A 12,517-nucleotide genomic window follows, 5' to 3' on the forward strand; every position below is an offset into this window, starting at 1 on the left:
GCTGCATTCCATAAAAAGGAATGAAACTGTTGGGAACAGCTGGGAGTTTATGGAGCAGGGGCTGAAGATATCAAAACAAAAGACAGTGCCTGAGAAGCAAACAGCATTCTTTCTCTTTTTGGTCATCTCTAAATTTTATTTATTTTAAAGACTTACATTTATGCTATGGCTGCTTCTTTATGAAAAAGATAAGTCAAACTGAATCTGAAAAGCAACCAAAAAACCTGTTCTTGGAATGTAAAAGTAGCAGGTTCTTCTCAATAGGGAACTTGTACATTATGGATTTCCCTCCCCGCCCCAGCAAGGGAAGAATTTTTAATTTAAAAAATGTTCCACTACTGAACCAAGCAGTGCAATTACCTTTAACAAAAACAACAAACCAACAAACAAACCAAACAAAAAAAAAAAAAAAAAAAAAAAAAAAAAAAAAGGCAAAAAGAAGAGAATAAGGTAGGATTGACTCATACTCCAAAAAGGGCTATTACTCATTAAAGAGAGAGGCAGATGCATTCAGTGTCTCCCTGAATACACACTGAGCTCTGCTGCTCAGCCTCCCCTCGTTCCTGAGTTTAGCAGGGCTACTAACCTGTACTAATCATTATGTCTAAGCTCAGCACATCTTCATTTTTAGTTGTTTCTCCTCCAAGACCATACCTTTATCTGGCTTGTTAAGAGTCTGCTAAGAAGTGGACAAGACAAGGTTTTAATCAAATGTAAGCAGTAACAACAGGTTTTATTCAAAATTTCCAGTAAAGAGGACCCACTAGTTTTGGAATAAAAGTACTTAAAAGTACTACAGCTTACATGAATATAAAAGAGCAAAGAGAAGAAAATAAACCAAGCAGCAAAAAAAAAAAAAAATTAAAATTAAAAATATATATATATTTTCTTAAAGTTTGAAATAGACCCCCACAGGGATACTGAAGTCCTCCGAACAATTAACAGTTACTAGGTTTGGCAAAACAAGATTCTCTCACAAAATTAAAAGCCTGCTTTTGTTACATAAACTGTATAAAACTGCTCAGTAGTTAAAGAGCACTCTGTACAAATTTGTCTTGAAATACATAGAGCTGCAGCCTTCCAACTGCAGTATTCATTTTGTCCTCTTCATGGGTAAAAGAAGCTGCACAATTGCTTTGGGGGAAAAGGAAGAGGCAATAATAGTCAGAACTAACAAGGTGAAGCCAGTATGAAAACAAAATGCTCAACCAAATTCAGACCTCAGTTTAAACTAACGCGCTATGTTTACAATATATTCTACATTTCAGTTGTCATTTCCCCTTCCCACTCCCACCTCCCCCCATTCAAATATTCCTAATTCCTTTATGGACTAAATCTAATTAATTTCTAAACTTTCAAATACACCGTACATACATTTAGCAAAAGAACATACCTAACATTCTTACAGCAGTATGGTCAGGACACAATTTCAGAGATAGCACACGTTATGGAGATTAAACCTTATGATGTCTTTTACTTTTAAAGAGAACAGCAACCATCATTGTAATGTTCCTAAGAAGTACTGAAGAGAGGCTGCAAAAGATTTGGCCAACATCCACTCCTAGCTCCAGAGGACGTGGGGGAAAGCAGTGAGTGCTGAATCTAAGGAAGGAGGATCTTAAGAGTGCCGGCTGCAGAAAAATCCTTCGGGAACTCGCTCCAGCACACTGAGTTGGCTTGGGCTCTGTCGTCCCTCTTGTACTAAGCCCTGTAAATCAACTCCACAATAGTACATTACAATGTAAACTAAAATTCTTTATACCAACAGTATGTCAAAGGGGTTTATTTATCTTTGTTTTCTGAATCCAACAGTTGGTCACAGAAGTCAAGTGTTTTTATGGCTCTTTTTCAGCTGTTGCCAGTTGAGGGGGGGTGGAAATAAAAATGTGTGTCTGACTCATACATCTTTCAAGTACATGCAAGGCTCAACTGTTTCCAAAATGCAGGAGCTTGGGATCTTTTAAGACACTGAAGAAATAGGATTATGAGGAGAGCCCATCTGAGTAAGTACTTTATCCAGCCACTGAAGGGGACCATGGAGATGTATCTCTATCCAGCATGGAGTGCTCGTTACATCCTGACGATGATATTCAGCTCCCCAACCCTGGAAATAGAATCATAAGCAGGGAAAGAAAAAACAAATCACCTTATAATACTAAATACATGAAAAGCATGCTTCTTACCAAAATAACTTTCAACAGTCATTAAAGAGCAGGGTGGCACAGCACCCATAGCACCCACCAACTATTATCACATTTCAACAAACAAATCAGAAGCTAAAAAAATCATAAATGTGGAAAAGGTATCATTTCAGATCTCTTAGAATGGAAGTCTTTAAAGACATAACCTGTAGCAGTGCAAAATTTCCCCATACATCACTGCCAGCTGCCTGAGGTCCCTATAAAGCCTCTGAAGAGGGGGATATTCAAATCTTCTCTGCCAAGACTGGAAATAGAACAAATTGGGTGAAAATGCTGCCAAACAGATCAAAAAATTAAAAGATGAGGTGATAAGACTGATGTGGAAATGGGGGTGGGGCATCTGTCTGACAAGAACTAAAGTATCATTCTCAGGATGGGGATGATAAACTGAGCAGTAAGTCAGAAGCATTCCTCCTTGGAGAAAGAGGGCATGGTCATCCCCCATCAGGCTGTTCCTCAACTTAAGACAGGTTTTGTTTCAGCTCATACCTGATTCTGTTACAGTAATTACCAAAAATATAAAGAGATATTTTAAATACTTCAAAATTGTTTTAAAATTGTTTTTTAAGTGAACCATTTTTGTGGCATGTCTGGAGAGGAGACTATGACATCTGCAGGTACAGTTTGCTCTGCTCTGTACTGATCAGTAATGAAGGGATTTCCCAGCACCCAGCACAGCTGGCAGCAGCTCTGAACACTGTGCAATGCTGCCTCCAGTGCACAAGAGGTCCTGTCTGACTGTTTAGGCAATACTGCCATACAACTCTGTAGGATGCAGAGCTGTAAACAGCCTGTCCCATTTTAGGAACCCCTGTTTTAACACATCTGAAAGTTCTCATCCTCCCATCATGGAGAGGACTGCAGCATATCACCATCTTCATTTGATTACTCTGATTTAAGGACCAGTCCTTTCATATCAGTACCTGTGTTCACACTCACACAACAGCCACATCACAAATCCTGACCTTGCATGCCTTCCCAGAATAGAAAGGTATGCATATTATTCGAAATAATGACTGCAGCTCCTAATTTGGGAGTTGCTGGTCAAGATTTAGAGGACTTATGTGAAGAAACATCTTCTGCAAGTCACCTCAAGCTTTCTAAGTATGTGGGCCAGATGGTTTTCTGTCCACAAATACTTCATTTATCTGTCTTAGACTTAATGAGCATTCCATCCTAAAAATTCAACAGCCATTAATAGGCTGATGAAAGGAGTTACTGACCATTCAAAATCACTATTTTAAGAAAAAACAATTTACTTTGCTTATAAAATAATCTCAAGCCAATGCCCACGTACCTTTACAAAACTCATCCGGAGAGTGCACATCTTAGTAAGCTCGTACACTGTCTCAAACCCATGGTTCACAGACTGAGCCAGGAGCTGTGCAAACTCTTGATTATTGAAAATCTTCAGGCTGCAGCCACTGGGGATTTTGCAGACGGTGGTGGGATGGAACCCGTGGTGGTAGTTGCAGTTCCGACTTTGCACGAAGATGCTGCTGTCGCTCAGACATTCAGCGTACACCTCCCCTCCAACGTAGTACAGATGGACACCTGCGAGGAGAAGGTTGGCAAATTCACACTCTGTCTGTTTTCATGCTCTGTCTCCACAGAGATAGGCTTCTGTTCAAAGAGATAAACCTTTATTACATATCAAAGTATCATCTGCCTTCGTTTTTACTTTTCCCTTTCATCAGCAGGCAAGCTTAAGGAAGGGTATGCGTGTATGTATGTATGTATGGTGAATCAACATGTTGTATATTCAACAACACTAAACTAGCAAGCACAGTAGTTTTGATGCCTTCCATTGGACAACCTGACCATATGGACTTTTTCTCATTATATTTAAGTAAAGCAGTAATTGGGAATGCAAGCAGAGAGAGCAACCTTCTGTATCATTTGTTAGATACTGAAGTAGCCCCAAGCTTGATTCTCTGGAAAAGTCTTGAATGTTAATTTGGGTAGCATGAGTTTTGTCAGCTAGCTTTAATTCCAGAAAGCTAGGTGGGAAAAAAAAAAGGCCTTTATATTCCTCAGACCTATCTGCCAGATGAGGGTACACACCAATTTTACAGTCCTTTCCCCTTCTAGTGCCTGCTCCTTCATCTGTCATCCACAGCAGCAAAGCCCCAGAAAAGTAACACACAGAGAACCTTTGTGTCAGTAGGAGTCAATTCTAAAGCTTTTGAGAAAGCAAGAAAATTTACCTTCCATGTTTAAAAATGGTTTATTTGCTACTTAAACCTTTCACCTCCCACAATGTCACAAATCACAGAGGTGAACACAGAGAATTAGAAAACTCGACTGCAGCCCAGTAAGAAAGCCTTGGCTGTGCTCTGTCATGTAAGATTTTGCCACTGACGGTGTGGGTATATACATACTCCCACCTGATCTGCAAAAACCTTTATGGCTGTGTCTTCAAGTTTGGGATTTACTCCTCCTCTCTCAAAGACTAACAGTTCTACCTCACCATTAGTTGTACACATTTACTTATTCAACTGTGTCCTTGTCTCTCCCACGCTCTGCTTTGGTACACACGCAGTTAAGTGCTTCGGCAGAACTCTGCCTGCAGCTGGGTTACTCCTAACAGGAAAAATGAATGAGGTGTTAAATAAATATCCTGATACTTGGGAAGATGGATGGGGAGGAAAAGAAGGAAGAAGTATTAGCACTTGAGTGGCACAACACAGGTGTGGTGCACTACTGAGAGCTGCACAAGTTCTCATGAAGAGAAAAGCTCTCTAGACTGGGGGCTCAGTCTCAAGGACCTGACAGTTCTCTTCAGCTTCAGTTCTTGCCTCCTCTTCATGAATTGGCACATTTACCCACTGCTTGGGCATGCTGAACCCTCAACTGTCTCAGAAAACTTACAGTTTACTAAAAACGTAAATACCTAAAAATGTGCCCTGCAGGAATGCCCCATTGCAGGGGGCAATGTCAGCTTTGCCTGCCATTTACATTACAGGTGAGCTATCAGAAAACAGGACTGTATTAGTCAGGTATAAGGGTGAAGATTTTCTCTTTTGGAAGAGTGTCACATAGAAGGGAAGCACAAAATTCCCACTGAAAGAATCACCAGCCTGTGCAAAATGCATTTGGAATAAACTGTTTTAGCAGGTTATCTCCCAAAATACATGTTAGGATAGCTAATTTATGTTAGAACTACAGCTAGCTAAAATATTTGGTGCCAAGAACCACAATTTAGATTTTCATATACTGCAATAATCAAGATAAATCAAGACACTTCATTAGACAAACTGCCTTAACCTCTAATTTAGATTTCGATAGCCTTGAGGCAATTAAAAATTGATTAAGGGTAAAAGCTTCCTGTAATTACACACCAGGTAGGAACAATACTTTGTTTATAAGACCAGGCCAGAAAATTATATGTTTACCAACACCAGCACTTCTCCCACATGCTAGGGAAGAGCAGCTTACTCTTGAGGGAAGCAACCCAGGTTGTCATGTCTCGGGAAACAGCAGCCCCATCTCAAATGGACAGCCGGATCCCGAGCTCACCTTTGCCAATGTGCCGCCTGGTGTTCTCGATGGTGGAGTTGCGGTTGACGTTGGAGAGCAGCCCCAGGCAGAACCTGTTCTTGTTGTTGGAGGGGTCGGTGAAGCCATCCACCAGGATGCTGGTGGAGGACGCGTGGAATGCCTCCCCAACGCGGTTGTTCAGCTCGTAGTAGACGATGGAGCACCAGTGCTTCGGCTCTTCGTAAGCGACTGCCTGGACATCTGGAAAGGCACAAGGGAAACCTTACAGCCTAACAGTGCTGGAACACGGGCCTGAGGAGTAAAGAGCCCTAACCCTGCAGATCTGGGCTACACACAGTAAAATAATTTCAACTCAAGACTCAGAAGAGACAAAGGCTGGCACTAGGTATGAACAGAAAAGTATAGAAAGCTCCTGGGCACATCCCCAGCAGTGCCCCAATATCCCTGCCCTAGTTTCTCACAACATGCTACAGTGCAGGCCCAGACAGCAGAGAAATAACTGTATAACTCAGCTTTCTCTCCTATTCAGTAGATGGATTTCTACTTCAGTTCATTTTACCAACAAACAAGTCACCTTTTTGCTTACCACAAAGTTGCATAGCAATAGGAGGAAATAGCATCACACAACTGCATCAAAGATCATTTCTCACTTTACAGAGAAGTACAGCAAGGCAGCTTAAATATACAATCAGCAGATCAATCTTTCAGCAGAGTGTGACCAAATTTTTCTCCAGGGTTTCTTGAGAGAATGGTAGGAGACTTCAAAACACCTGAGAGAGATTGATATTTGTCTGCAGAACATGCATGAAGCACATCCCCAAATAAAAGAAGGCTACTGAGGGGTTGTGGTTGCTTTACGTGTGCTTTATTTTAAATGAAGGACACTATTTCACTACTAAGACTAGAAAAGTTGGACTTGCTGCTAAAACACCAACTTTGCAGATCCCACCTAGAGGGCAAAGTGCTAAAATGAAAATCAGACTGGTATTATGGGAAAACTTGTTTTTTCTGGCCAGAAGTTTCTTTTTCCCAGCTCCAAGTTTTTACTGATATCAATCAACTAAGATTAGTGTTCATATTTTCCTCTGTTCACAGATCAGACCACTATGAGCTTTTGTTACAAAAACAAGAAACCAAAAGTCCCCCTCAAGCCAGCAATACACAGTAGATACAAAAGGAGGCAAATAATCAAGAGCAGGATAACACATCCGATGTCACTATGGAAAAACTTCTGAGCAGAATGTTTATTGCTAATAACTTGCTTTAAAACATTGGTAAAAAGCTGATCTTTCCTAATACTCTGACACTTTCTATCCCTGCACATCACTGTTGAAAAGGAAAAAAAAAAAAAGAAGAAAAAAAACAGTCTTTAATTATTAGTAAGAAGTTACTACATTTTTAATTCCCATAAAGATGCCAGCAATTATCAAAGCTGCAGCTTTGCCCCAGTTCTCAAAGTCAGGAAGAAATCTTGCCAGCTGGCCATTCTTACAGAATTAATCATATCTCTCTCACACAGATTTCATACTGACTTCCTTACATTTGCTTTAAGTCATGCAGAGCAGGTGCGTTCAGTCTCTCTATTCCCAGCATGGGCCAACAATGGAAATTACCCAACTTCATTGACAGGATGCAGCTTGTTAAATCAAATCTCTTAAGACTAACAAATCACCATGAAGAACACGCTTCTACAATGTTTGCAACAAAAAATGGTGCAGTAAGTTCACAGTAAAAACTTTTCTTCTACAACCTGCAGCAGATTTATTTTTTTTTGAAGTAGTGCAATCACAGCATACATATGTGAATAATAAACATGTGAAAGCACCCAAAAGTCTCTCTTTTTAATGAAGGGACAGAGATTAAAATTCATTGTACTAAACTACTAGAAGGGAAAAATATCAATAGAAAGTTTTTAATTTTAAATGACTGAATGATAAAGAGCAAGAAGAAAAATGTAAACCCTCTTTTCTTTATCATCTCTCATGTATTAGAGGAATTCTATAATACACATTTTGGAAGAGGGACACACATGCAGAGGTCTGAAGTTAGGAATAAAGTTTGATAAATGTATTTTGGAGCAGTAAATTTCTGGCCCAAAATTCCTGCAAACTACTCATACACACAGAGTGTAATTTGTGTGATCAGCAAAAAGTGGAAGTGCTACAGATGGGGTTTATCACATGCAAAACTCATTCCAAGCAGAGAGTAAACAGGCTAAGACAAAAGCCATCCAAATTGTCCTAAGAGGGCAGATACACTTCCTGAAACCAGACATTGAGCTTAGCAGCAAAACATGTACCAAAAAAACCCCAAAATCCCAAAAAACCTCACCAACACCAAAAAGTCCAAAACACAGCAGTTAAATTGTGCATATGCTTGTGATCTTGATAATGGTTCTGGCGCAGCACCAGCTTGCTGCTCTTTCTTGGCATGGGCTACAACTGTGTGAGCTGAAGTGTTCTCTGAAGGGGCCATTCCTCACAATGTGATGATGAATGCACCAAATCCTTTACTCAGCAGCCGCGGCTGCTGCTGCGGCTTTAACAAGCAATGTGTAAAAAGATGTCTGTGTCACAGTACATAAAGCAACAGGCCTTTCTTTCATACAGAATCTTAAAGCCTGTAGCAATGCCACACCTCAGGCAGATGACTCTGTGCTCTGCAGTCTCATAGGAGTTCTTTCCATTCAGAGATTAGTGGAAGTTCCCAATAGAGAACAAAATTACTTTGGTCTTTGAGTTGGTTGGGAGTAAGAAAGTAATAAGCCCCATATATTTTACATTTTTAAATAGTCACAGGATAGATTCCTGTCTTAAATAAATATTTACATTTATAAATCATCTCCAGCTTTCCTATTTCATCCCTTACAACAACAGAAGAAAAAAATCACATGGTCATTTCTTTCAAAACCAAAAATTTTCATGAACAACATCCATCCAAAATTCAAACTCAGTTATTACTCATAAGTTCTGGAGATTCTTTACTCTTAAGAGGTGAAGCAGAAAACACGAAGGAAGTGTTCTTACCTCCTCTGTGCACGTCAGGGGGAATTGCAGGTGCCATCATGTTGGTATCCATGGGCTGGGAGGTATCGTGTGTCATCGGATCTTCCGGAGGCAGGTAAGTGGGCGGGGGAGTATCAGCTAAATATAGAAAAGGCAGAGAGATACATGAGTCCTTTCCTCTCTTTAAAGTACATCTCCATATCCACATAAACAGTTTGAGCCTGGAAATGCTTCCAGCCTGACTCAGCTATAAACTTCCACCCACCAGAAATCTGAAAAAGCAATCATGGACCTCGAATAAGGAAAGCAAAGAATTACTGTGCATATTAAGCACAACTGCAATAAAAACAAGTCACTCCACCCCCACATAAAGCCACAAAAGAAAGCTCAGCTGTGTTTCCAGCCCACAGTTCTTCAGGCTGGAGGTGCCATACAAACATCAGGGCACAAAGAGGTCTCAGCAGCAGTAGATACTGAATATGTTAAAAGTGAACAGAAGCTGCGGCAGAAAACTTCAAGTTCAAGCTTTTCTTTCCAGCACAATTCTACCAGCAAATTATTTAAACATCCCACCTATATCCAGGGCCTTATCCTGTCAGTGCAAAGTATTAGCTCTGTTTCCCTAGACTGGGAACAGTAGAAAGTGTTCAGGAACTCAAATTCTACAGAAGTGGCCTTGTGAGTCTGGAATTTCTCTGTCAGTGTCTCTGTCCTGTCCCATTCAGGGCTGCACCACCAGCACAGGAGCCCGTGCACACCGACCACGCTCATTAAATCTGGCTTTCAGCGCTGTTTGAAATGTCCCAGCAGCCAGCACTACCCTTCAGCTGCCTATTCCACTCCTGGGAAAGCTTCCCAAAAGATTTCTTAGAAGCTGCCAATGTCACCATTTCCCAATACACCAGAGGACACTCTCCTCCAGATCAATTGCACAGAGGTACATCCAAGAGTGAGAAACCCTTGCTTGATCCCTGCAAGCTTTCACTGCAAAAGCTGGTTTTAGATTACCACTGTGCTGTCTCTGCTGCTGCTCATCCCACACTTACTTCCATTACTGAGAGTATGGATTGCAAACTACCACAGCAAATAATCACAGGGGTTTCCAAAACTCTGAAAACCAAATTAGCATCAACATAAGGCAGGAAAATGCTCTGTAAGTTTGGGGGTTTTTTGCGGAGTGGTGGTTTTGCTGGACTTTTTTTTTAAATGTATTTTTTAAGAAAACACATGTTTATGAAATTTATTAACTAACTCATTTTTTTTAACTCAGGTATTTTGTTGAGAGCTTTACATCTAATGCCGGCAGGTGCCTGGCTAATTCTCTTACTTGAACACATTCAGCTGGATGAGAAAGCATCAGAGAAAGACAGAGATGGTAACAGAGCTGCATTAAAAGCTTAACAAACTGCACTGGATTTTGAGTCTCATGTTTTACTAAGCCTTAAATGCTTGCGTGTGTGCAAACCTGATCTTGGTCATACACAAGATTCCAAGCCCATGGGCAACAAATTAACCAGTATCTTGAAAGTTTTCAAGGCTAACTGCTTTGCCCCTTTATTTTTGTATTTTCCAGAAGTCAGCCTCTTCCCCCATTAGTGCAAGATGGACAACTGTCCAAGGGCTAAGCATCAAGGACATCAGTATCCTGACCTCCCCTCTAACTCAATTTCTTCACAGCAGCTGCTGACATTAAGGGCATGTGGACAGAACAGACCTTCAAAGATCAAGTGAACTTCCACAAGCCAGCATTCAGGAAGACCTTGTTATGTCTTTATCTCTGTTGGAAGAGCCCCAACCACAGCAATCATGTTAAAAAAAAAAAAAAAAAAAGAAAAAAAAAAAAGACAGCTGGTTTCACAGCAAATTCTCACATTTTTTGAGGAAAGCCAATACAAACTCTTTCTTTCCTTCCAGCAAATTCAGTAGTCTTCACTCACAAGAGAAAAATTTGCAACAATTATCAAGAGAAGCAATCTATGGATATTAATTTCATGTAATAGGAAACAGACTTTCACAAATCTGCTGCTTTGTTTACACATCCCCTCCCCTCAGCCCCTGAAGGAAACAGGCAAACAACATCAGTAAGCATTTGTACTGCATCCTTCTCCCAGCATTTAGATCAAGAAATCCACCACAGACTGTTTCTGCAGTATTTTTATCCACCCGTGTGTAAAGACTAAAAAAAGGCAGCTTCACGAAATTTTCTACAGACACCAGTCAACAAAGGAAGGTTCTTCTCTGACTGTAGGTAGTAAAACAAACTGAAGAGGTATTTTAAGGGCCTGTTTTAAAAAAAAAAATCCCAAGAGGCAAATATACTTCTTTATAAAAGAAGTATATTTGCTTCTTGGAACTACACCGGTATGAAAAGAAATTGTCAAGTAGCAATAAAGTGATCACCTTGAGAAATATCCTTTTTCTGCAGAACTAAAGCCTTGTACTGAACTTGTGATCATAAGGATGATCTTTAGCATCACACTTCTGGTGCATTGAACACTACACTTCGTGGGCTAAACTGCTGAACTGGTCCCCAAAACATTTTGGATCCCTCTCCACACCTCACAAGAGTTCTACTGTAATGTTTTAACTGTGTTTGAAAGCCTTCAATATTACCAAAGAGATCTGATACTCTTTATCACCTCACATCTCTTAGCTTGCTATTGAACACAAGTGTTGGCTGATCATTTGGTGTTATTAAGCAAAAAACCCATGACAGCAGTGATGTCCAACCACCTTCTCCCTTCTCAAGGGAAGCTGACCGTACCTGGCATCTGGAAAGGACTTCCTGGGTCTGAGCTGGCTGGAGAATGAGGATAGGTGCTGCTGCTGCTTCCAGGCGAGTTTGGGTAGCTGCTGCTGGGCGAGTGGGGGAAGGGGTGACTGTTGGGCTGCTGGAAAGAGTCCGGGAAAGTCGCGTTGTGCGGCATGTGGGGCTCGTTCTGCCCCAGGTTGCGGAACTGCGCCAGGAGGCTGTGCTGGGGGTTGTACTCGCTGTGCCTCGGAACCAGCACTGGAGGGAGAACTGCAAAAGGAAAAAGAGAGAAAAGCCAGAGTGTTGGAGATTCAGTTCTGAAGGAGTATAGGGGGAAAACCCCACATTCTTCCCCCCGCTTGGCATATCCGCATCTGCCTCAAGAACGAGGCAGTCAAACCTAGGAGCACATGTCCAAGCAAGAACTCTTTCCCTGACATCCGGTTACTGCACAGCTCGAACCTGCAGCTCCCTGGTTTGCCAGATGGGAGCTTGTTTTCATAAAGGGCCAGTGAAGAAGAGCCAAGAACAAACCACAGTTCTGTGTTTCAGTCCTACTCGCACGAAGAGATGCTGGGAAGAGCCTGACAGTGCTGACATGCAGTTCCTCCTGCCGCACTTGTCATCCAACTAATCACCTAATGGCCTGGAAGCCAAACCCTTGCTCATAAGAACAGATTTATTTTTTTTTCTGAAGACAATACTAATAAGCCTTGAACTCAGTCTGGTCTCAACAGCTGTAATTTTATTTTTAACCTGGACTATGTTCTTACAAGTTACTATTAAAACAGTTATTAACTCTTCAAGTCAGTTTACAAAATGTGCAATTTAAACAAAATTATGTAGTTCAAAAAAACCCAACTGAGCAGCAATTGAGCTGCAACTATGTGCTACTACGGGATCAGAGAAACATCAGAAACTACGAGTCACACCACACTTCTGAAGCCTTCTCAGCAGCGAAACAAAGGTCTCTTTCAAACTGGGAATATGAACATGACACCAGATATACTAAGATAAAAGAATCAAGTCTTTTTCCAGTTCCCCAGCTTCTATCTTTG

At 41.0% G+C, this 12,517-nt stretch overlaps 1 protein-coding gene across 3 annotated transcripts in view; it reads right to left on the reverse strand.

Moving 5' to 3' along the window:
- Positions 1-283: 283 nt before the first annotated feature.
- Positions 284-12,517, reverse strand: part of SMAD1 (SMAD family member 1) — a 78,617-nt gene continuing 66,383 nt past the window's right edge. For all 3 annotated transcript variants that reach the window (XM_083861021.1, XM_083861019.1, XM_083861020.1), the window contains exons 3-7: positions 11,472-11,729; positions 8,729-8,845; positions 5,721-5,942; positions 3,499-3,755; positions 284-2,104 (exon numbers count right to left, since the gene is read on the reverse strand). In XM_083861021.1, coding sequence (XP_083717147.1) covers positions 1,961-2,104; positions 3,499-3,755; positions 5,721-5,942; positions 8,729-8,845; positions 11,472-11,729 — 998 coding nt within the window. In that variant the 3' untranslated portion in view covers positions 284-1,960. The remainder of the gene's footprint in view (positions 2,105-3,498; positions 3,756-5,720; positions 5,943-8,728; positions 8,846-11,471; positions 11,730-12,517) is intronic.

This window comes from Zosterops lateralis, assembly GCF_965231275.1.
Source record: "Zosterops lateralis genome assembly, chromosome: 5".
In the NCBI taxonomy this organism is placed as follows: Eukaryota; Metazoa; Chordata; class Aves; order Passeriformes; family Zosteropidae; genus Zosterops; species Zosterops lateralis.